This window comes from Oryctolagus cuniculus, chromosome 11 (assembly GCF_964237555.1).
Source record: "Oryctolagus cuniculus chromosome 11, mOryCun1.1, whole genome shotgun sequence".
Taxonomy (NCBI): domain Eukaryota; kingdom Metazoa; phylum Chordata; class Mammalia; order Lagomorpha; family Leporidae; genus Oryctolagus; species Oryctolagus cuniculus.
In genome coordinates this window covers 72,467,746-72,492,619 of record NC_091442.1, presented here as the reverse complement: position 1 = coordinate 72,492,619, position 24,874 = coordinate 72,467,746, and the positions used below count along the sequence as shown (strand labels likewise).

Here is a 24,874-nt window from a genome sequence, read left to right as displayed (position 1 = left end):
AAATATAAAAATATGGGAACAACTAGAATAGTAGGTCTAAAAGTACTGGTAACAAAGAGAAGATATTCAGCACTTACTGTGTGCCGCATATTCTTTTTTTTTTTTTTTTTTTTTTTTTTTTTTTTTTTTTGACAGGTAGAGTTATAGACAGTGAAAGAGAGAGAGACAGAGAGAAAGGTCTTCCTTCCGCTGGTTCACTCCGCTATGGCCAGAGCTGTGCCAATCCGAAGCCAGGAGCCAGGAGCTTCTTCCTGGTCTCCCACGCGGGTGCAGGGACCCAAGCACTTGGGCCATCCTCCACTGCCCTCCCGGGCCACAGCAGAGAGCTGGCCTGGAAGAAGGGCAACCGGGACTAGAACCAGTGTGCTGCATATTCTGAGTGCTTTACATGTACTGTCATATTCAGTCTTCACAATAATCCTCAACAGCCCATGAGCAGGTCATGTTATCATCTGCATTTTAGAGGCAGGAAAAGGGAGGCACAGGAAAGCTGTGTTCTTACCCAGTCAATAAATCACAGGGGCAGGATGTGAATTTTAAGGAAAAAAAATCATTCCAAAATCTGTGCTCTTAACTACAGTGCTGTGCTGCCCCCTTTCCTCTGTGCAAACAAACAAACAAAACCCACTACACAACACAGCTATTATGGCTATCATTCAGAAAGGCTTCATGGCTTGTCAAGAAGTCTGAGCCTATCCTATCTATTTTCAGCCTTATCTTTACTATCCTCCCTAATCGATTCCCACTAATCCTTCAGTGAAACCCGTGCCAGCTCCCAGAACTCTGTTTATGCTGCTGTCTGCAGCCTCTCCTCCAGCTCCACCACTTTCTAGGCCAAAGGCTACTGTGCTTTTGAAGCCAGGCTCCCATGATACGCCTGCAGCACTCCGGGCCTCAGCAGCGTTTATCCCGTCAGGTACACCCATGCTTTGTATGTTCTTCCCATCCTCGGAGCTACCTTGTACAGCCTTGGAAGAAAAGATCGCTTCTGACTCAGCTTTGCCTCCCACAGGGCTTCTGCAGTGACTGCAGGAGGTCTCCGAGCGCAGAATGTTCTTCCACTCTTGTTTAAGTCCAGGATCCGTGTCCACATGTCAACTCCCACCTCGCCCACACACCCAAGACATGGAACCACTTAGTGTTTTCAGTTGCGATTGTGAGGCTTCAGGAAATATTGTCAGATTGGACTCTCATTCATTTGTTTGATAAATATTTCTTGAGTACCTATTATGAGCCAGTCTCCGGGAACAAATCAAGATGACAGACTCAAGGGCTACCCTTGTGGACCATACATTCTGGTTACTATTCTCAGATACTTGCAAATTAAAGAGAATCTCTGTGTGCAGGGCAGATTTAAAGAGGTTGCAGCTAACAAAATTATACCTATCAGGGCTTCTCTGGACACAGGCACGATTCCCTCCATTTCATAATTACAAACGGGCTACATAATGTCTTTAGTGTTTTGTGTTTCTTGAGCTATATGTGCTGGACACTATCATCAGCAATCCTAATAAGACAAGTGCCATAGAGAGCTCTATTTGACAGTGTGTCCCCAGAACACGTCTACATATATATTTATCCATGTATTTGTGCCCATTGTCAGCACATAAAATGTCATTAGTTTTTAGTAGAAGAATATGGAATGACCTCTGAATCTCATGCAGTACAGCATGAGAAACAGACAGTAAATGAGGCAGTAACTCAAACACCAATTAGGCTGCCTTTAACAGAGTATCCGTTGAGGTCATGAAGAACTTCCCTGGGGAGGTCCACTTTCGGGTCACTGTGGAGCAGAGGGAACAAGCTAGGAAGGCCGTTGCAGCTCCTCCCTCACTAAGACCTCTCTGTGATGGAGAGGGTGTCCTAGAGGTTAACAAACGATCAACTTCCCTTTTTACTGTAAATGTCACCCTGCCCGATGAAAGTTGTCTATCTGTGAAACCATTGCATTTTAACCTTTGCAAGCAAGCGAAAACCTGTCCTACCATCTGCATATTAAATACTAAACTCCAAAGGGAAAAATGGAATTTGAGGATTAAGGGAAGGCCCTTTGGGAGCTACTGAAGCCAAAGACATGGGACTCAGTGGGGTCACGGAACACACACAGATCTCTCGGCCCTGGGCTGAGTGAGTGCGATGCGGAAATATGAACAAAAACTGTCAAGACAATTCTGAAATGGACACACTCGGTACTCATTTCTCTAAACTTTTGTGCTTAAAGAAAGTAGCTATCCTATTCAAGGGTGGGTATGTAATTCCCTGAAATGCACAGGATGCAAACTATAAATAAATAAATAAGTGGGAAAAACTTCTTTGATCACTTTCTTGAAAGGTTTTTTTTTTTTTTTTTTTTTTTTAGTATAAAAGACATCATCTCTGTTCATTGGAAATGTAAGGCTATTTACCTTATTGGCATTTTTGGAAATGGTCTTTCTTCGAGAAGATGCACTAACAGTTCTGCTAAATTTGCTTTAAAAAGAAAGAGAAAGAGAAAAAAAAATGGTTACTCTTCACTTGTCTCTCTAGGAGTTACACGACAAAGGCCCAGGCTGTCACTAACACAGTAGTGTGACTTTCTTTTGTACTACGATGATAATTTGGAAAAAAAGAAAACCCAAGGCAATCGGGAGTTCTTTTTGTGAAAAAAAGATGTGAGTAGGCACAGTGAATGCATTAAGCATTACATTTCTCTTCTTCTCAAAAGTGGCCCTAAAAAATGTGCACTTACCTCTTTGCATAATAAAACAACAACAACAACAATAAGTTTCTTCCCTGAGGACCAAACACAGTTTTCTAAATTTAGAAATGGTCACTGCTGCTAAAGAGAAGCCAGTCTTTTGCTAAGATCTAGCAAATAATCCTTCCTGCAGCAACTGCTATTCAACAGATACCTCTTGCTTTGTTTCATTTTTAAAGCAGCAACAGAAAAAAGGAAATTATCACAGAACCCAATTGTGTTCCAAAACATTCTCAAGGAGCAGGGACTTTATTCTCAGACAGTAGTGGTTCCTGCTTGACCAAAAGAACATTTGAATTGATATCTGGAAAGAACCCACTCTCTTCTTCCCTCCAAACGTCCATGGTGGCACTGGCCATACCTGCTTGAACTCGCTTCACTGACTGAGGACTTCCAACTGTTGAGGCGCTTCAGCCTGGCCAGCCTTTTGTTCCATATCTCTAACTCTTCTATTCTTTCTTCAAGGTTGTTGGTTAGTTTGCAGAGCTGCTTCACCGCACCTACATTTTCCATAAAGATCTGGTCCTAAAAAAAAGGAAATAATAAATAGAGTGCATAAATTTACAGAGTGAGGCCACCAGAGAATGGTCCACAGCCCATTCCAAACAGCTGGGACACACATTGAAAATGGTTATGTACCCACAGTACCAAGTTCCTTCAAGATAAATCTGGAGAGGTTTGAAACTTAAAGCTGTCTCACTGAACTGCTGGCTATGTAGTAAAACTGCTTCTACTCAATTTGCAATAAAGGGGAAATATGTCCTTGTAACCCGAGAGAGAATGGAGCTGAAGGACCTCGTCAGATCTGGGACCTAGAGATTTATTTCCAGTGGCCATTCTGCTATATTCAAAACTCATAAAAAGCAAGCCGGAGCAGGCTTCCGGGTGTTGATTTGTGTGTTCATCACTACGTCCCCCTAAGAAGTGAGTCCAGCTCTCCCTCGAAGAACGGGGAGACCCTGCTCAGGTGAAGGTGGAGCAATGAAGACCCAGTCTTTGTCTGAGTTCCGTCTCCCGCTAGAAGGGAGAACGCAGGTGAAAGATAGTAAGATCTGTGGGCTTCAGCTTCCTCACCTGTCCAGGAGAGAATAATGCTTGAGGTGTTGATTTCTGCTTTAGCATCTCATGAACTATCATGTGAAATGTGTATTTTAACCTAAATCCCAAACAAACAAACACGGATTTCTTCTGTCCAGAGAAAATCACTGACACATCAGAAAGAGGAGGGGAAGACTAACTCAAAGCCGGAGAGCAGAGGCCATCGGCTCCCACATCCACACTTCAGTTGTCCTAGGAACACGGGCACTGACCTCTCAGCCATAACAAAAACCCTGGGAAGCTCTTGACAACTCACACCCTGACCCTGTGACCTTGCCTCCTTTTCTGCTCTCTGTTCACAAGTTCAAAACTCCACAGCGCGCTCTGGGTCTCACGGAGGCGAGGTCACTGTTGTGAAGTATCGAGCCCGTGGCCAGTAACTCAAGGCTTTTGGTGGTCTGGCGGTCAAACTCAGAGCTTGTGTGTCTTTGAGACTCCCAGGCTGCAAACAAGCTTTCTGGGTTTCAAACACGGGGAAAGCAATCACGCGGAGCAATGAAAAGCCGACTGTGACAGATGCAAGGCTTAGTGCGGGCAGCTGAAAATCAGGCATGCCTTGTGCAACGCTGGCTGGCTCTCTCCAACTCCCAGGGCACTCACTCAGATCCAGTGACGCCCCTACACCCTCACCAAGGTCTGGGACCTTACTCCAGCGGTTATGTCTGAGAAAAAGCCTTTCCCTGAAGCCAGTCCAAGCCCCATCCCACCAGAGGCCACAAGTCAGAAGGCAGCCCACTCTCCCATGATGTCCAGTTTTATCAGTTGGCCGTGTGCTGTGTATCAGGCAGCAATTGCGTTGATTCCTTTGTGTATCTCACCAGCGTTTAGCTCATGGCTTTGCCCACAGGTCACGCTTAGTAAGAACGCACAAAAGGGAACTGGAAGGTGCTAGGAGTTAGCAATGTAGGAAAACAGTGAAGTTGCCAAAAGCTTCACCCCTGAAGCCTACACTCACCATCAGAGAACTTTAAAAAATTAAAACTTAAAATTAAAAGGTATCTCTGTATTCTATTCATAGAAATCAGAAAACCCTGTATTTTTCCTGAGGTCTTAACCAATACCCTTCAAAAGAACACAAATTGATAAAACTACTACGGAATTTAGCAATATCTAGCGTAATTGCAAATGTTTTTATTGTTGAGTCAGTAATCCCACTTCTAGGAATCTGTAAGTCTGAAATCAATCCAAATACCATTAGAGTGGACTTGACAGTAAGTGATGCTACATTCACACAGCAGCATATAATGCAACTATATAAAGGAATGAAGACTATCTCCATATACTGTAATGCAGCACCAGCATCCCATATGGGCTCCGGTTCAAGTCCTGGCTGCTCCACTTCCCATCCAGCTCTCTTCTATGGCCTGGGAAAGCAGTGGAAGATGGCCCAAGTCCTTGGGTCCCCTGCACCTGCATGGGAGACCTGGAATAAGCTCCTGGCTCCTGGCTTTGAATCAGCTCAGTCTGGCTGTTGTGGTCATTTGGGGAGTGAGCCAGCAGATGGAAGACCTCTCTCTCTCTCTCTCTTCTGGCTCTACCTCTCTCTACAACTCTTTCAAATAAATAAAATAAATCTTTTTTTAAAAAAAGCAAATAGTTACAATACCAAGAATCAATATATCAGGCCGTCGCCGCGGCTCACTAGGCTAATCCTCTGCCTAGCGGCGCCGGCACACCGTGTTCTAGTCCCGGTCGGGGCACCGGATTCTGTCCCGGTTGCCCCTCTTCCAGGCCAGCTCTCTGCTGTGGCCAGGGAGTGCAGTGGAGGATGGCCCAAGTACTTGGGCCCTGCACCCCATGGGATACCAGGATAAGTACCTGGCTCCTGCCATTGGATCAGCACGGTGCACCGGCCGCAGCATGCCGGCCACGGTGGCCATTGGAGGGTGAACCAACAGCAAAGGAAGACCTTTCTCTCTATCTCTCTCTCTCACTGTCCACTCTGCCTGTCAAATAAATAAATAAATAAATAAATTTTCTAAAAAAAAATCAATACATCAAGTAAAGCCCTAGAAAAGCTAAATTTAAATTAGGAATATTACCATGAATTCCTGATATATTCAGTTTTTCACAAGCAAGAAATGTGTCTTAGCCAAGTCCATTAAAAAGGACTAGAAAAAATATATTTTGAACCTACCGACAATGAGCACACCTCATTGTGGTCTCTAAACACCATTCCCACTGAAAGACCTCAGGCCTCTTTGGAGGACTAATGAGTCCAGGTTTGAAGTAGAGATGGAGGAAGTGATCTGGAGCATCTGACACTCAGAGAAAACAACAAATGACAACCAAGAACCATGCTTGTATCAAAATGACTCAGAATCTAACCGAAGAAGCTTCTGTTGGCCAAATATAGAACTTCAAAGGATTAATTACTGTAAAAATCACAGAATAAAATCTGTTTTAAAGCCATTCAACACTTGAAATTTAAAAATATTGCACTGGTTACTTTTGGAGAATATTAGGGGATCAATTTATTTTTTTGCAAACTTGTAAATAAAGGGAAGAATCGAGCTTTATCTTGCTTTTCCTGTTCATCAGCTACATAGTTGACAAGGGAAAGTTCCTCATTTTAGAAGCAAGCTCAAGATTGATAAACAAGAAATGACAGAGTGGCACTATTTTCCAACTGCTAATGAAACAATGGATCTAGGCAACGGTCCTCAACGTTCCTAAAATCATGTTTCCTTGTGTCACACATACATACTCATATTTAGAAACAATCGTAGGGGGCCGGCGCCATGGCTCAATAGGCTAATCCTCCACCTAGCGGCGCCGGCACACCGTGTTCTAGTCCCGGTCGGGGCGCCGGATTCTGTCCCGGTTGCCCCTCTTCCAGGCCAGCTCTCTGCTGTGGCCAGGGAGTGCAGTGGAGGATGGCCCAAGTGCTTGGGTCCTGCACCCCATGGGAGACCAGGAGAAGCTCCTGCCTTCAGATCAGCACGGTGCGCCGGCCGGCAGCGGCAGCCATTGGAGGGTGAACCAACGGCAAAGGAAGACCTTTCTCTCTGTCTCTCTCTCTCTCACTGTCTACTCTGTCTGTCAAAAAAAAAAAAAAAAAAAAAAAAAAATCGTAGGGGCTGGCATGTAGCACAGCTGGTTAAGCTGAAGCGGGTTAAGTCCCAGTTTACAATGCCATGTATAGATGATTGCCAGTTCAAGTCTCAGCTGTTCCACTTCTAATCAAACACCACTGGGAAAGCAGCAAAAGATGGCTAAAGTGCTTGTGGCTCTGCCACCCACACAGAAGGCCCAGATAGAGCTCCTTCCTCCTGGCTTTGGCCTGTCCCAGCCCTGGCCTTTGCAGCCACTCGGGGAATGAACCAGCAGATGAAAGATCTCTTTTTCTCTGTCTTTCCCTCACTCTGTCACTCTGCCTTTCAGCTAAATAAATCTTTAAAACAAATAAAATAAAAACAATTGTGATTTCAACACCAGTTGGGTTTTAGGATATAAAGGCATCACTAGAAGTTTTTATTGTGGTAATTGTAAAGCGATTCAATTTTTAAGAGATAATCCTCTTTCAGGAAAACTATTGAATACTGGTGATAAAATGATATGATGTTAGAATTAGCTTTAAATAATCCAGTTTTCCAAGGATTCCATAGGGGATTTAACTCAAATAAGATCGAGTAAGAATTGGTAACTATGGAATCTGAGTGAGGTATGTGTAGGATTTTTTTTTTTTTTTTTTGACAGGCAGAGTGGACAGTGAGAGAGAGAGACAGAGAGAAAGGTCTTCCTTTGCCGTTGGTTCACCCTCCAATGGCCGCCGCGGCCGGCATGCTGCGGCCGGCGCACCGTGCTGATCCGATGGCAGGAGCCAGGTACTTATCCTGGTCTCCCAAGGGGTGCAGGGCCCAAGTACTTGGGCCATCCTCCACTGCACTCCCTGGCCACAGCAGAGAGCTGGCCTGGAAGAGGGGCAACCGGGACAGAATCCGGTGCCCCGACCGGGACTAGAACCCGGTGTGCCGGTGCCGCAAGGTGGAGGATTAACCTGTTGAGCCGTGGCGCCGGCTATGGATTTTATTATGATTCTAATTTTGTATATGTTTCAAATTTTTTTTATATATGGTGCTTTAAAAAGCACACACACACACAATTCTGACAAAAGCCCCTCTGAATTTCCTAATCCAATATAAGTTTTCCTTTACTTTTAAATTTGTTTTAATAAAATTAAGGCTGAAATCATGCAGAAAAGAAGAACATTCTGTGATTGTAGATCACAATAAATATTATGTGGTTATTTACTGTGTTTACTCGGTAGGGTGTCTTAACACTATAACCATATTTACAATGGATCACATGGTCAGTTAATGTCCACACAGAAAGCCAAATTTGGGTCCCCATCAACCCGACGGACCCTCTCCTACATCCCGGTTTCCCACAGGCAATTTCTCAGGGATGTCAACTTCACACCCCAAGCCTCCCAAATCTACCCCCTTCCCTTCATCTTCACCCATAATACTTACATCTATTTTCTGTCTTAGCAACTGGCTTCTTCCCTTTTTTTTTTTTTTTCTTTCTAAAAAATTTAGGGGCCGGCCCTATGGTGTAGTGGTTGAAGCCTCTGCCTGCCATGCCAGCATCCCATATGGGTGCTGGTTCAAGTCCCAGCCACTCCATTTCCAATCCAGCTCTCTGCTATGGCCTGGGAAAGCACCTTGCACCCATGTGGGAGACCCAGAAGAAGCTTCTGGCTCTTGGCTTCAGATTGGCCCAGTTCTGGCTGTTGCTGCCATTTGGGAGTGAACCAGCAGAAGGAAGAGTTCTTTTTCTCTCTCTGTAACTTTGCCTTTGAAATAAACAAATAAATCTTTTAAAAAAATTTAACCCATTTGCCATGTGCACAATTTAAAGGTAGATGAAGGCTAGCTTTGTTTTGCTTAAATCATTTTTTTACTTGAGAGACAGAAAGAGTTCCCTCCCACTTGTTCACACCCCCAGTGCCCACAGTGGCCAGGGGCTGGGCAGAGGCCGAAGCTAGAATCCAGGAACTCAGCCCAGGTCTCCTACATGGGTGGCAGGAACCCAGGTACTTGAGTAATCACCTGCTGCTTCCCAAAGTCTGCACGAGTAGGAAGCTGGATTCAGGAGCAGAGGTGAACATCAAATCCAAGTCCTTGGATATATGACAAAGGGCATCCTGACCAGCATCTTAACCACTAGGCCCAATGCCCACCTCATTTTTATAATGTCTGCAGATACATTAATTTGTGATTTAGCCCAAAGCATGCAGTGGAGAGTGATAGTAACGTCCCCTCTAAACCACAGTAAATTCTTTCTGCAACATCTTCCTCAACAGAACTTAGTATGGCCTCATGAAATACGAGCAATGGCTGCAGCTGTCCAGTTACTTGTCAATAATGATAAAAGGCCAGCTCTGATTTCTCCACTTCCTATTTGCAAGCCCCATGCATCTTCCAGGAAGGTCCAATAGGCAGAGAGATAACTTATGAGTTCTTCTATGCAGGAGGAAATAAAAATGGAAAGGAAATTTACTGCCTTCCTGATTATAATTATGGCCAGCCCTGACTTTATGGCTCCAATGGAAAATTACCAAAAAATAAATTCCCAGGACATGTTAGATGGACTCTGATCAAAATACATGGAGTTCTGACTTCTGTCCTCCATCATCACAGTGAAGCCAGTGTCAATGGGTTTCAAAATATAATCTTGAGTTTTCAGAAAATGCTTTTTTCCACACAAGTAATAAGCTCTCTCTGAGAGGATTTTAACAGGAATATGCATCACAAATGCCCTTGGAACTTTATAAATACATACATCCAGACCCCAAAAGGGGCTTGGGTTCATTAAGCCTGATCTGGGTATAAGGGCGGAACATTTTGAAGAATTTTCCCCAGCTGATGCTCACCATTGGTTAAGAACAACTTTGCAACTGCACCTAATTCAGTTATTCAATGCTCTCCAGCTAGGAGGTTTCAGATGGGACCTGTTACTGCAGCTGCAATGTACCTTTACAACTATGAAAATGGTTGATCTAGCTTGCCACCAAAAACTACTGATACTGTGGAGGAAAAAGTGGCAAGTCCATCAACCCACACCAGAATCTTTTAGCCACTTTAGACTTGATTTGCAGTTGGGGTACATATGGACAGTATGAGCATATTTTCTAAATGGACAGCCAGGACACTTGGGAAAGTATAGGTGCACATAGAAGTAACAGAGGGGCACTGGTGAAATCTGAGCCATCATCAAGCTTAGAATGGATCCCTTATCCAAGTCCTGTTCACAGTCTGCTCTAACCTTTGGGAACCATTTGCCATGCACTGAACCTAGCATGCTGCTTGAACAAGAACAGGTCGCTCCCTCTACCTGAACCACCTTCCTCACACGTGGCATCATTTATATCATAAACACTCGGAGACTGTCTCCAGAGGGGTGGGATGATTAAATGAGTGAATGTTCATACAGTGGTAGTTCATGCCATGAATAGCTCATGAGTGAAATGAATACAGTGGCCCCACTTCTAGTTAATTCTTTTGTCTGAGGTTTTGCCCAGAGATGTAAAAGAACTAAGGCCCAGATTCCTTTTCTATGTTAGAAAATGCCCATGGAATCTTGGGTGAATTAAACAAGAACTAGCACTTCCCACTTCAGTGCAAGGGGCTAGTGTTCAACTGTACCCAGCACACTGGGCTCCATCCGGGGGAGGTCCTTTCCTCTTTGGGAAGGGATTGGCTCAGGAAACTGAAGACAGCCCTTCAGCCCTCCCCACCCTAGGAAACCTTTGGACACTGAAGAACACAGTTCACAAATTCCTTCCTTCCTTGCAGGCTGAGAATAATGAGCCAGGGACAATGGGATGCAACCCAGGCAGTGGGTTTACGTCTTCTCTTTGGAAACTGCAGCCTGTCCTCTACCTAACAACACTGAGTGACAGAAACCAAGTCTGATTGCAAGAAAGCTTTGAGCAGATGAAATAACCTCATAGATATTTCCAACAGAGTCATACATAGGCTTGCACGGACTGATGCTTTATAATAAAATCATGAGAAGAAGACAGCCTGTAATTGAGCATTGTAAAAATGATTGCCAAAGGGAGAGAGACTGTCTGTAGCCAGTGGGTGTGTCTGACCATTGTTCGGGCTTTGAATAAACTCAGCTTTAGATCTCTGTCCAAGAGTCTATTTTGTGGGGAGCTCACTAAGCCCTAAGGAGGCTTTAAAGAAAGTGAGAGAAGCAGGCCACGGAGACGCTGCAGAAGCCCCAACTTCTGGCTGGATGTTCAACAGGCTCTGGAAGACAGCACAGGCCCCCGGCATATGGGTGTTTCTTTTGCCAAGAATCTAACTCTTGGGCTCATTTCCTCAGACGTCACATTTTGACCTTCTTCTGCCTTACATGGGAAGAGCATAAGAGTCATAAAATTTAGTAAATTGGGTGTATTACTTTTCCATTATTTACCTTAGAATCCTTGTTTTAACTTTTACTTCCATTTACAAGAGGTCTTCAAACAGCTCATGAAAAATGAATAGTAGGAAAAATTACACATGGGTTTCCAAAGTCGTTTCCCACCAAAATAAACTTATCTTTTCATTTCATCTTTCACATCTTTTCAAAAAAAAATTTACTTATTTAATTCGAAAGACAGAGTTGAAAGCCACAGACAGACAGACATCTCCCATCTGCTGTTCCACTCCCCAAACTGCACTTAATAGTCAGGGCTGGGCGAGGCTGAAGCCAGGAGCCAGGAGCTCAATCCAGGTCTCCCACAGGGGTGGCAGGGACTCAAGTATTTGAACCCTCACTGCTGCCTCCCAAAACAGAAATTTTTGAAGTCCCTTCACAAATGGAATTTTCTGTGGAAAAAGCTTAAATCCTTTGACTAAGACAAGTTCCCAGTTGAACTAACACACATCACAGTTTGGTGTGATTCTCTGATTTCTGTCCTACCAGGGTGACCAATGAGCTCCTTTGGAAGGCAGCTACAGTGTCTTGGGACTCCCTAGACTAAGCCAGCACCTGATACACGTAGCTCAATAATCAATGAATGACAGAATCAGTCGTCCTTCATTGATCACCTGTGAGGTGCTAAGCACTCTCCTGAGTGCAGAGGTAAAACAAGTAGATAAGCCAAACAGCACTGCTGCCCTCAAAGACCACATTTGCTAGTGGTGCTGGGGGAGGGAGAATCACCAATACCAAACAAAGCACAACTAAATAATAACATTGCAAGTTGTGAGTAGCACTAGGAAGGAAACCAACAAGGCATTTAAACAGAACATAAGTGCTACCATCTTAAGTTATTGCTATGGGTTTTATTTTTGAGCACTGAAAAAGAATAAAGCAATAGAGCCCAATGAGAAGTCACAGTCTCATCCTGGAAAAGGCAGGTGACCCAGAGGAACACTGAGCCAAACAATCCCCAAAGTTAACAAGAAAGGAATATACAACTTCACTACTAATTAGAGAAAGCCAAGTAAAAACAGCCTGATGTCACCTTAATTCCATCATGGTTGCAAAAACTGAGAAAGTCTGATAGTGTCGGGTGTAGTGGAGGACACAGGGCACCAGGAGGCCCCTTGGGCTGTGAATCTGAACTCACCGACAATCTGACAGCAGCGCTGTGTGTCTCCGATACCCGGTGCTGGGGCAGGTCCGGGGAGAACATCTCAGCCCCATTTCTTAGCCACCCTCTTTGTTCACCTGACTTTTTGACACCGCGCTCGTCCTGCGTTCTCTTCCCTCTTTCCTCCTGTCCTCCCAGCCTCCTCAGGTTTTCGCCCCTCCAGGCCACAACTAGATGTGCTCCTCGGAGCTGCTTTCCCTCCTCTTTCCTTCTCCTGCCTGAACCCAAAGCCTACAGGCCCAGGCAGTTAACAGGAAGCAGTGACACGGCTGGGGGAGCCATTCTACAGCCTCATGCCTGCACACCGTCTGGTCTCTCAAGGAGCCCAAAGTTCAAAACATGTGTGAAGATCCCCTGACTTTTAAACAGAGAGGCAAAACATTTGAAATATTTTTAAGTACCACAAGGGGAAAAAATGTGTGCAAGGCCTTATTTGCCACAGGCTTTTCACCCGTGACCAGCGTCCCCAAGCTTTGCCTTCCTCACGAACATCTTCACCCGAGTGCAGCCACGTCTCCACCTTAGCTGCTTTCTCCGGTCCCACACTCCAGGCACCTGCTGGACATTTCCATCTAAATGTTCAGCTGAAATCGCAAAGTCAAAATTGAATTCGTCTTTTCCCTAGACAATCACTCTGCCTTCAGACTTCCTCATGTTAATAAAACACTTCTCTTCCTTTCACTCAGGCATTAATATAAACACATTTTTTTTTATCTGACAGAGCCAGACAGTGAGAGAGAGACAAAGATCTCTCCGTTGGTTCACCCCCCAAATGGCCTCTACAGCTGGCGCACTGTGCCGAGCCAAAGCCAGGAGTCAGGTGCTTCCTCCTGGTCTCCCATGTGGGTGCAGGGTCCAAGGACCTGGGCCATCCTCCACTGCCTTCCCAGGCCACAGCAGAGAGCTGGACTAGAAGAGGAGCAACCGGCACCAGAACCCGGCGCCCACATGGGATGCTGGCACTGCAGGTGGAGGATTAACCAAGTGAGCCACGGCCTTGGCCCCATAAACACATTCTTTTTAAAAAAAGAACCACATGTATTTATTTATTTGAAAAGCAGAGCTACAGAGAGACAAGGAAAGACAGAGAAAGACCGAGAAAGAGATCTTCATCCACTGGTTCACTCCCAAAAGGACTGCAACGTGCAGGGCTGTACCAGGCTGAAGCCAAGGAGCCTAGAACTCCATCAGAGTCTCCCATGTGAGTGGCAGGGGCTCAAGCACCTGGCCATTATTTGCTGCTTTCCCAGGAGCATTAGCAGGGGGCTGGACTGGAAGTGAAGCAAGCTGAGACTTGAACCACTGCTCAGATGGGATGGTGGTATTGCAGGCAGGGGCTTAACTCACTGTGTGACAATACTGGCCATTCCCAACGTGCCAGACTCTGTACTACAATCAACACAGGACTGATGAGGCATATTCCCAGACCTCAAGAATCTCACATGGGCAGGTGTTTAACTCAGCACTTAAAGTGCTACTGCTACTTCAAGTGATCTATAGATTCAATATAATTGCTATTAAAATTCTAACAATGTTTACTGCAGAAAAAGAAAAACCAATTCCAAAATTCGCATGGACTCTCAAAAGACTTTTAATAGCCCAAGAAATTTTGAAAAAGAACAAAGCTGAAGGACTCTCAACTTCCTCATCTCATAACTTACAAAGCTACAGTTTGAAAACAGTATGGCATGGCTATAGAGACAGACATATATACCAATGGAATAGAACAGAGAGTCTAGAAGCAACTCTCACACATGCAATAAAATGATTTTTGATAAGGATGTCAAGACCCTACAATGGGCAAAGGAGAGCCTTCAACAAAGGGTGATGGAGAAACTGGATATACACATCCCAAAGATGAACCAGGACCCTTACCTAAAGCCATATGCAAACGGTAACTCACAAGGAATAAAAAACTTAAATGCAAAACTTGAAACTACAATACTCTCAGAAGAAAACACAGGGCAAAATCTTTACAACGCTGGGTTTAGCAGTGATTTCTTTGCTATGACACCAAAGGCACAGGCAACGAACAATAGATAAATTCAATGTTTCATCAAAACTAAAAACTTTTATGCATAAAAAGACACTATCAAGAAAGTAGGGGCAGGTGCTGTGGCACAGTGGGTTACAGCCATGGACTAAAGCACCTGCATCCCATATGGGTGCCGGTTCAAGTCCCGGGTGCTCCACTTCTGATCCAGCTCTCTACTGTGGCCTGGGAAAGCAGTAGAAGATGGCCCAAGTCCTTGGGCCCTTGCACTCATGTGGGAGTCCTGGAGGAAGCTCCTGGCTCCTGCCTTTGGATCGGCACAGCTCCAGCCATTACGGCCATCTGAGGAATGAACCAGCAGATGGAAGACCTCTCTCTCTGTCTACCTCTCTCTGTAACTCTTTCAAATAAATAAATAAAAAAGTGAAAAGACAACCCATAAAATGTGAGAAAATCTTTGTGAATCATATATCTGATAGGGGCCGGTGCTGTGGCGTAGTAGGCTAAGCCTCCATCTGCCACGTTGGCATCCCATGTGGGTGCCGGTTCCAGTCTCAGTTGTTCCTCTTCAAATTCAGTTCTGCACTATGGCCTGGGAAAGCAGTAGAAGATGGCCCAAGTGCCTGGTCCTCTGCACCCATGTGGGAGACCTGGAAAACTTCTGACTTCTGGCTTCAGAGAGGCACAGCTCTTGTTGCTGTGGCCATCTGGGGAGTGAGCCAGCAGATAAAAGAACTTTCCCTTTGTCTCTCCCTCTCTCTTTCTATAACTCTACCTCTCAAATAAATAAAATTAAAAAAAAAAATCATATATCTGATAATGGATTAGTGTCCAGAAGAAATAGAAAATTCCTAAAACTCAACAACAGAAATCAAACAGCCCTATTCAAAAAATGGTCAAAGGACTCCAATAGACATTTCTCCAAAGATGATGTACAAATGGCCAATAAACATATGAAAAGTATTCAGTATCACCACTTGTTTGAAAATAAAAACTATTATGATATACCACTGCACACCCATTAGGATGGCTTTGTTAATGAGGATATGGAGAAATTAGACACCATGGGCATGGTTGGTAGAAATGTAAAATGATAGAGTTACTGTAGAAAACCATATGGAAATTCCTCAAAATTAACAGAATAACCATATGATACAGCAATTCCCCTTCAAGGTATGTATCTTGCCAAAGAATTCTAAACAGTGTCTTGAAGAATATTTGTACCCACATTCATAGCAGCATTATTTACAATAGCTAAAACATGAAAGCAACCCATATATCCCTCAACAAAGAGGTGGATAAACAAAATACGGTAAATTCCCACACATATAGCAGAATATTATTTAACCTTAAAAAGAAAGATAATTCTGACATATGCTGCAATACGGATGAACCTTGAGGGCATTATGCGACATGATGTAAGCCAGTCACAAAAAGACAATACTGTAGGATTCCACTTACATGAGATACTTAAAGCTGTCAAAATCAGAGACAGAAAGTGGAATGGTGGTTGCTAAGGGTTGTGGGGAGAGAGGGTTGGGGAGTTCTGTTTCATGGGTATGGAGTTTCAGATTTACAAAATGAAGAGTTCTGGAAGATGGATGGTGGAGATGGTTATACAACATTAGGACTGTGTTGAATATCATTGAGCTGTACACTTAAAAGTGATTAAGAGGATAAATTTCACTTTTTTTTATATCTTCCTACTACATAATAATTGGGAATAAACACATTGCTCATGATCCAGTTCTTTTTTTTTTTTTTTTTTTTTTTGACAGGCAGAGTGGATAGTGAGAGAGAGAGAGAGACAAAGAGAAAGGTCTTCCTTTGCTGTTGGCTCACCCTCCAATGGCCGCTGTGGCCGGCACACTGCGCTGATCTGAAGGCAGGAGCCAGGTGCTTCTCCTGGTCTCCCATGGGGTGCAGGGCCCAAGCACTTGGGCCATCCTCCACTGCCTTCCCGGGCCACAGCAGAGAGCTGGACTGGAAGAGGGGCAACTGGGACTAGAACTTGGTGTGCCGGCGCCGCAGGTGGAGGATTAGCCTATTGAGCCACGGCGCCAGCCTATGATCCAGTTCTTAAATGAGGGGACAGTCAAGATCTTAGAGAGACTGAAGAATCTCTTCTATCTAAAACGCATTCCTTGAGAACAGGAGGTAAGAGGTCAACTTCCTCCACTCAGCTCTTGGAGCCCAAGGCTGAACAGGACTCCAAGGTCATCCTATCATCCAAGTGTTAATGTTGCTGTGATACTCCACCATGGGGATGGCAAGACAGGCAGCCCCTGGAGGCTGCTTAGAAGCACAGAATCAGGGCCAGCATTGTGGCACTGTGGGTTAAGCCACCGCCTGAGATGCCAGCACCCCATACTGGAGCACCAGTTAAAGACTCAGCTACTCCACTACTCTGATGCAGCTTTCTGGAAACGCAGTGGAAGATGGCCCAAGTGCTGGGGCTCCTGCCATCCATGTGGCAGAGTCAGAGGGAGTTCCTCGTTCCTGGTTTCAGACTGGCCCATCCCAGCCATTGAGGCCATTTCGGGGAATAAACCAGCAGCCGGAAGATCTCTTCCTCTCCCTCTCTCCCTCCTTCCCTTCCTTTCTCTCTCTCCCTGTCACTCTGCCTTTCAAATAAATAAAATAAATCTTAAAAAAAAAAAAAGAACTGCAGAATCTCTGATCTCACCCATTCTTACAGAATCGCAATCTGCATCTTAGTAAGAACCCCAGTGCTGTATTTTGATGTTGGATGAGCACGACCTACGTGAACTGACTAATCAGTTTCCATCCAAACATCTCTCCCAGCTACGACAAAATCCCTGTTTTAATCAGTCTTTCCTCCCAGTATCAAATGTAGCAATGTAATGTAAAGCAAATCAATAGCAGAGTGAATTTGCAAGCCTTGCAAATAGGCAGGATTTCGCAGAGTTGACAGACATGTTATCAGCGAATGACTCCTAACACACACAGCACTGACAAGCAAGGAACTGGCAGGCTTCGCCTGTTGCCAAGTGAAGGGAAGCTAATCTACAGGCACAGTAACATGCCTTCAAGAGACAGTGCTTGGAATATCAAAGAATTAAGACACTCCCTCGGGGGAAAATGATGAAGTCCATGAATAGTTGGAAAAATGACCCACTTTATGATTGTACAGTGAATGAGACACATAATTTTATCAAATTGATGCTCAAATATGTCAACCCTTCATTCGGCCTTGAATCATTCTAAGAGGCACGTTGGGAAATTAGCATTTTATCTGTATTACAGAAAGGAAGATTCATTTTCCTAAGTTTTAGTTCCATTTTAAAAAATTAATCAGAGCTTGTTGTGTCAGTATTTATCATGATGTTTGATTCTCGTTTTATGCACATTCATGCTAAGTGGACTTGTCCAGTGCCAATTTTTCTTTAACAAACCTTCTGAACTCAAATTCTTACTACTGCATATTCCTTCTCCCCTGCCAGGAGACTTCTTTTTCTTAAATTATTACATATTGACAAACTGTAGCTGCATATATTTATGGGTTACAAAATGACGCTTGATGTTTTAAGATACAGTGTAGAGGAGCCATGGCCAGCACTGCTGGGTAGTAGGTAAAGCTGCTGCCTGCAGTGCTGGCATCCCATATGGGCACCGGTGGCTGCTCCACTTCCAATCCAGCTCTCTGCTATGGCCTGGGAAAGCAGTGGAAAATGGCCCAAGTCCCATGCATCTGTGTGGGAAACCAGGAAGAAGCTTCTGGTTCCTGGTTTCCGATCTGCATAGCTCTGGCCATTGTGGCCATCTAGGGAGTGAACCAGCGGATGGAAGACCTCTCTGTCTCTATCTCTCTGCCTCTGCCTCTCTGTAACTCTGCCTTTCAAAGAAATAAATAAATCTTTGGGAAAAAAAGATACAATGTAGAGAAACCAAATCAATCAACCCATCCATATCTCAAGCATTTGACATCTTCCAGGATCAGAGAGTGGATTTATGGGATTTCTTATTAGTGCCTATGAACAACGTGGGATAACTGATACTAATTTACTCCAGAGTTCAGTGAAAATCTGTTTTCAAGGTCCCATTTCCTGGATGGATGTTTCAGTACATTGTGCTGCTACACACACGGGGGCCTGAGCCGGGGGTGGAAGCTACAGTGGCAGATACCTCGTCATCGACTGATTACCTTATCGACCATGAGGAAGTTCTCCAGCGTCTCTCCATTCTCACAGGTGACACTGCCAACCTCTCTGACGGCTCCAGGCAGGATCTCCTGCACCTCCTGGGCAATCATTCCTATAACAAAACACTCCAACAGGCTTAATCAGGGAAAGACCCTCCCAGAGACAGTCCTTGCAGGCCCACGTTGGAATGGAACAGCGACAGCCACATTTATGGGTACATGCTTACCCCTTTAAAGTGTTTGCTTTGATAGAGGATGCAAATAAGGAATTCTGCACTAAGAACTACTATAGGATTAAAAGTGGAAATGTCATTTTCTTTGTTTTGTTGTTTTGTTTTGTTTTTCTGAGACTGGATCAAATGTTAGAAATGCTTAGTAGTTACTTTAAAACCCCTGTGCATAGAGGGAAGGGTAAGGCATGAGCTAAGTTTCTTTTCTTTAGGTGGTCTTGTCCCCTGAATGTTTAATCTTTATCTAGCATTCCTGGATTGGAGTATAAATATCACTTCATTTTTTCCTTCTCTTATCAACCCTGACACCTTCTCTCACCATCCGGGGACTGCCCAAACCTGCTCCTCATACAGATTAAGCTGCCATCTGCCCCTGAACCTCCATCCCATCAGCAAAAAGAACCAATGTACTCAAAATATCCCACCAGGACTTGGGGTGCAGGCATGGGGGTGCTGAGTAAAAAGAACACAGAAATTCTTTAACCTTCCCTGTTTTAGCAACTCTGGGTTTCCCAAAGGAAGAGTGAGACTAGTTGTTGTCAAATGCTGCAGCATGCAACCTCCAAATAAAGGAAGGATGAAAATTTTAATCACTGACCCTACAGAATTAAAAGGGAATTTGTGTACCTGTTTGATGAGCAGTGTTTATTCCCATCGCAGATGCAAATTCAGGCTTGTATTCGTATTCAACAATCCTCATCTGGGCTATTCTTCTCAGCTGTTCATTTGTGTCAACCTAATTTAATTAAAGAAGAGCAGATTTCACTTGCATAGATATTTGCTATTCAAATCAATGCCCACAGTGACCCAGAGAGATTAGGAATATTAACAATGAGACTGTTTTTTCTTCTGTTCAAACTATTTTTAAGAGAAATGTATTTTTTTCTCCTCAGAGGAGCTAAAGTTTCAAAGTTCCCATCAGCGACTTGCATCCACTGATTAATAAACTGGTCCAGAGTTTCATGTCCAAATTACAGGGCCAAACTCCGCCACTCACTGCTGTTGCCTGACTTCTCTCCTGGAGAAGGCGAGTCCTCCTTCTGAGAAAGGAGGTCCTTACTTTGGAACTAAACAATCACTGTTCAGGATTGCAAGGTGTCATTTTCAAAGGAGCCCATGACCAAACCTGTATTCGCAATAGAAAATGCAGTGCTTAATGGAAGTGCCAACTTGGAGGAATAGATCGATCCTATGTCATGGGATAGTTTTTAGACATTTTGCTGAAGAAAATTTCTTCAAGATTTTAAACTGGGATAACCTAACTCCCATTCCTCGGCACACAGACCCTCCCCTTCTCCAGGAAATTCTCCCGAGCACCCTGCTCTGAGATCACTGTTTCCCATGAAAGGCATTTCCAGCTGTCACTCACAGTCCTAAAAATTTTCCCTGGCTCCCAGCAACAGGTAACCATCAAGACACTATAGCGAATTTTCCCAATGGCTAAATGTGTGTGATCCAAACGATCCCCCTTTGAGTTTGGTTTTATAATGAATTGATGAAAGTAACAGGGTTGACTTGTTGGATAATGACCTTATTTGGCAAGGAGAGAGTGGGCACCCTTTGTAGGCCCCCAATCATCCTGGAGAACACAACTGAGTTATGAAGCCCGTGGCATCTTCATGATTAAAAATAGGCTGCCTGGGCATTCATCTGTGCATTAGAAGAATGAAAAACGTCTGTCAGTGTTGTTTTAAGAAAACCCTGTCCTGGCCCTCAATTCTTCCCTTGGCCCACTGCACGAGGTGGCGGTAATACTCCTGCATGGTCATTGAGGGCTGCTGATGAAGAATGGTGGCTTGGTGCTTCATTGGCTGTATCACTTGGCTTTACTTTAGCTTCTTACCCAGAGCATAATTTTGAGCTGTTTTGGTAACGATTGTTATTAAAAGCTAATTCATTCATTCCACGTTTTATGTAACGTTTACCAATCACCTTCAGCGTATCACATACTACTAAGTGTGGGGAGTGGTCTAGACAAGGAGGCAGACACATCACATAGGGTTACGTACTGCAATGTGAGAAAGGCAGGGTGATGGTGGAGTTAGGAACAGCAAACTGCGGCAGTTCCAAGGAGGGACCTAAAATACTTTGAGGGGAGCACACAGGAAAGCTTCCCAGGGATGGTGAAGCCCAGCTGAACTGCTTCAGCTCCTCTCCTCAGGGCCTCGGCCCACGCCTTTTTCCCGGCTTCGAAAGCTCTACTTTCCCCCCTCTCAGTGCAAACATCCCCCTCTCAGAGAAGCACTTCTTGACCTTCAAGACCAGGAAGAGTTCCTCTGCTTCACATCCTCACGGCACCTGTCACAACCATCACCAGACAACTCATGGTGGTGGTTTTATCCCGTCTTCCCCTACAGAACGTACACCCTAGAGGACACACCTGAGCCAGGGTTTCTGCGCATCATCACATCACCAGTTTCTAGTACAACTCCTTGCCCGTGGCAGGTGCTCAACTGATATATTTTACATACATTATTGAGTTTGTGGTAGGAGTTAGGGAAGAGGTAGAGCTGGGAGGAGAGAGAAAAGCCAAGACTAAGTCACAAATGCTAGGCAGAGAGAACACCATGAACCAAGTCCCAAGAAAGAAAAGTCCTGAATGATGTCTGGAGAACCAAGGCAGATTTTGGCATTTCTGGATGGTAAAGGTTAAGGTCAGGACAGGGAAGGTCTTGAAGCCCATGTAGAAAGGAACAATTGCAAATTTTATGTTGTCTGTGCATACATCTGTTCCTGTGAGCTCCTTCACTCATTCAACAGATGTTTACTGAATAACTATTACGTGCCACAGCGGGTGGCTGCCAGATTCAATATCATTGCATGTTTCTTATTTGGAGCTTAAATGTTAATAAAAGTCCCATTCCTGAGGCTAAAGCTTGTGTCTTATTCATTGCAGGGCCCGGCAAAGTGGCTGACAAAATCTTCGATGGAGAGAAAAAGAAGCAAAGAATGAGGGTAGTGCCATGCCAGGACAATTCCTGACAGTAACCAAACTGAAGAAAGGAAGGCAACCAAACGCCAGCTTGGGCCACCCTCCCATTCCCAGGCCCTGCCCAGGTCTTCACCCCCTGGGCCACGGCAGTCCTGCACTGGTTCCCCATTGTCCCCTTGGTTCCTGTGCAGCCTGCAGGAGCCCCCACCAGGGAACCAAGTGGAGGCCAAGTGGGTTCCTTCCTTGCCAAAAGCAGAGGAGGATGTGCCCTCACTCAGGCTTCGAGACTGCGGAGAACAACGGCCTTCCCTAAGAAATTCTTTTCCTAACTCCTACCTTAAAGTTGTTAACGTACTTAGCAAATGCTAGACATAGCAATGAGGTCCTGTCATACAATTACTGGTGCACAATTAGATTTCTGGTGTGAGAAAAATTTTAAGGGTTAACTGGGAGACCTAAGCATCTTATATAACAAAGTTCCTCAAAAGAAATGCTCTTCACATTTCCAGTGCTGGTTTGGAAGCTCCCCAAAGCTAAATATAAACGGTGTATGGCAAGTTCCCCATGAACACACTAGGCCCAGGGAAGTCTTGAGGCCGGGGCAAAGCTTTCTTTCGGCCCTCCCCAGGAACTCCACACACGCCAGCACTGAATCCACTTTGCTCACCAGTGTGTGTGTTGAGTAAGAAGCCACAAGCTCAACAGGGCTGTCTATTTGCTCTTGTCCAAGACACTTTTGGAACACGGTGACCATGCAGGTGAACAGCCATCATTGTCATGCCACCTCACCCCCACGGTTTCTACATCACAAAGTTCGAAGTCCACTCCTGTTATCCATCACCTGGTCCCCGCCCACATCCTGCCCTCAGGCTGCTGTCACGAGCCCCAGCAGTGACACCTGCTCATCCCAGCTGAAGAACTTCTGCATTTGCCTCCAGGCCCCGAGGGAGACTTTGCATGTTTCACTTTCCTGAGCTAAAAAGCTTTTTGTCTTCAACCAGCAGACTGGCTGATGTGGTAGGGGAAGGGCAAAACAACCTTTGAGCATTTTTCTTAACTGATTTTTTTTTTTCTGGATTTTGCTTTTAAGTCTCTTGGGGCCATTTTTCAGTCTCCACCACAGAACCAGTGGAAGCTCTCAACTTCCTCATTTTTTTCTAATTGACACCAATACTCTTCAAGTCCCTTAGGTTATCAGCGTGTCCCTTCCACCCAGTTCTGCTCTCAGAGCTGCGTTTCCGTCTCTAGTCTGCAGTCACCCAGGCAGAAATAAGGTCACGGTCTGGCGAGGCAAGCTGCTCTGCATTTGGGATGACCTCATCTCCCTGTTGCTTCAGTGACAAAGGTTCCAATTGCGCCCGCATCATCTTTTCTGGGTCTTGGGTGTGTGCCTGTGTGAAAACCAGAGGTTTCCTCCACCAGGGTTCTAGGCAATACTCGTGTTTGCCATGCCTGGAGTGAAAAGACCCGTAGAGCAAAGCAGCAAACTGCAGTCAATTTCCCAGATCACCGTGTTGGGCAACGAGCTTGGCCACTACATTTTGCAATAGTAGCGAATGCAGATGCTGGCTCTAGCTGGCGGGCCTCCTTAAAGAATGAGAAACTGTTTCCATTCCTATGCATGCAATCAAAGTGATTAAGGGTCAGTACTATGGTTTGAATGATGATATCACATTCAAAATTCATGTGAAAACTTAATTCTTGCTAGGGTGGTATCAAAGGTGGGCTTTGGAGGAAGTTTATAATTCAGGAGGGCATGGATTAATGCCTTATAAAAGGGCTGGAGGCAATTAGCTTAGGCTTTTTTTTTCCTTCTTCTTTTTTTTTTTTTTTTGTCTTTCCCACCCCTCCACAATGTGAGGACACAGGGTTGAGGGAATCCCCATGGAAGCAGGGATCAGGGTCTTCACCAAACACCAAGCCTGCCAGCATTTTGATGTTGGACTTCCCAGCCACCAGAACTGTGAGAAACAAATTTCTGTTCCTTATCAGTCCATGGCATTCTATTACAACAGCACAAATGGATCAAGACAGTGAGCTTCCCAGAGAATCTGGAGGAATGACTGGCTTTTTAAAAGCTGGAAAAATTGAGCCGGGGAGAGAGAAGATCAAGTTCACACTCAGCAGCAGCAGCACCAACAATTACTATCATCTCTCTTGGCTCTAATAAGTGGCAGACAGGACAGACAGGATTTTTAGGAACATATACTTCATAAATGTGGATAGACTAAAGGTAGAACAAATACATTAAAATGAAAAAATGCAACAAATGAATCATATAAGTTGCATTTTGTACAAGCAAATAAAAATATCTATTTGTTCTGCTTTATACAGCTAAAAATCTTTTACGTCTATAAGCTTAGAAAAATCCTGTAACAGGTATAGAATGAATATGGACATTCCCTGGACACAGACCACAAAACAAAGGCACAGAATGTCTCTGGTCTAAAATCCCTGGGCTGGTGGAGTCAGACCTAAACCTCTAGTCTTCTAGCCAAGGGCTCAGGATTCTCTTTATTCCATCAGCTGTTGGGAACAGGAAGGGGACGCAGCAACTTCATGCTTAGAGCCTGGGTTGGGATAACCTTTCATTTAGATAAAGAAGGTGTCCTAGAAGACAACTGAGAAATTCTAGGGAAGCTTGTTATCCTTTTTTTTTTTTTTTTTTTTTTTTTTTTTTTTTTTTTGACAGGCAGAGTGGACAGTGAGAGAGAGAGACAGAGAGAAAGGTCTTCCTTTGCCATTGGTTCACCCTCCAATGGCCACCGCGCTGATCCGATGGCAGGAGCCAGGTACTTATCCTGGTTTCCCATGGAGTGCAGGGCCCAAGGACTTGGGCCATCCTCCACTGTACTCCCTGGCCACAGCAGAGAGCTGGCCTGGAAGAGGGGCAACCGGGACAGAATCCAGCGCCCCGACCGGGACTAGAACTCGGTGTGCCGGCGCCGCTAGGCAGAGGATTAGCCTAGTGAGCCGCGGTGCCCGCCAGCTTGTTATCCTAAGACAAGACATTTCCCTCAAACCAAGGAGCAATGTTTGAAGACTTTGGTAAATGCAGTTCTATACTAAGCCTGATGTGGGAGGAGCAGTTGTGGTGTACTTTTCCCACTTGTTATGTTCCATTTC

The 24,874-nt window shown here is 44.7% G+C and overlaps 1 protein-coding gene across 3 annotated transcripts in view; it reads right to left on the bottom strand.

Moving 5' to 3' along the window:
* Nucleotides 1-24,874, bottom strand: part of MYRFL (myelin regulatory factor like) — a 136,654-nt gene that overhangs the window by 22,210 nt on the left and 89,570 nt on the right. For all 3 annotated transcript variants that reach the window (XM_008256780.4, XM_070052617.1, XM_070052619.1), the window contains 4 exons: nt 19,444-19,552; nt 18,590-18,699; nt 3,099-3,262; nt 2,406-2,469 (listed from right to left, as the gene is read on the bottom strand). In XM_008256780.4, coding sequence (XP_008255002.2) covers nt 2,406-2,469; nt 3,099-3,262; nt 18,590-18,699; nt 19,444-19,552 — 447 coding nt within the window. The remainder of the gene's footprint in view (nt 1-2,405; nt 2,470-3,098; nt 3,263-18,589; nt 18,700-19,443; nt 19,553-24,874) is intronic.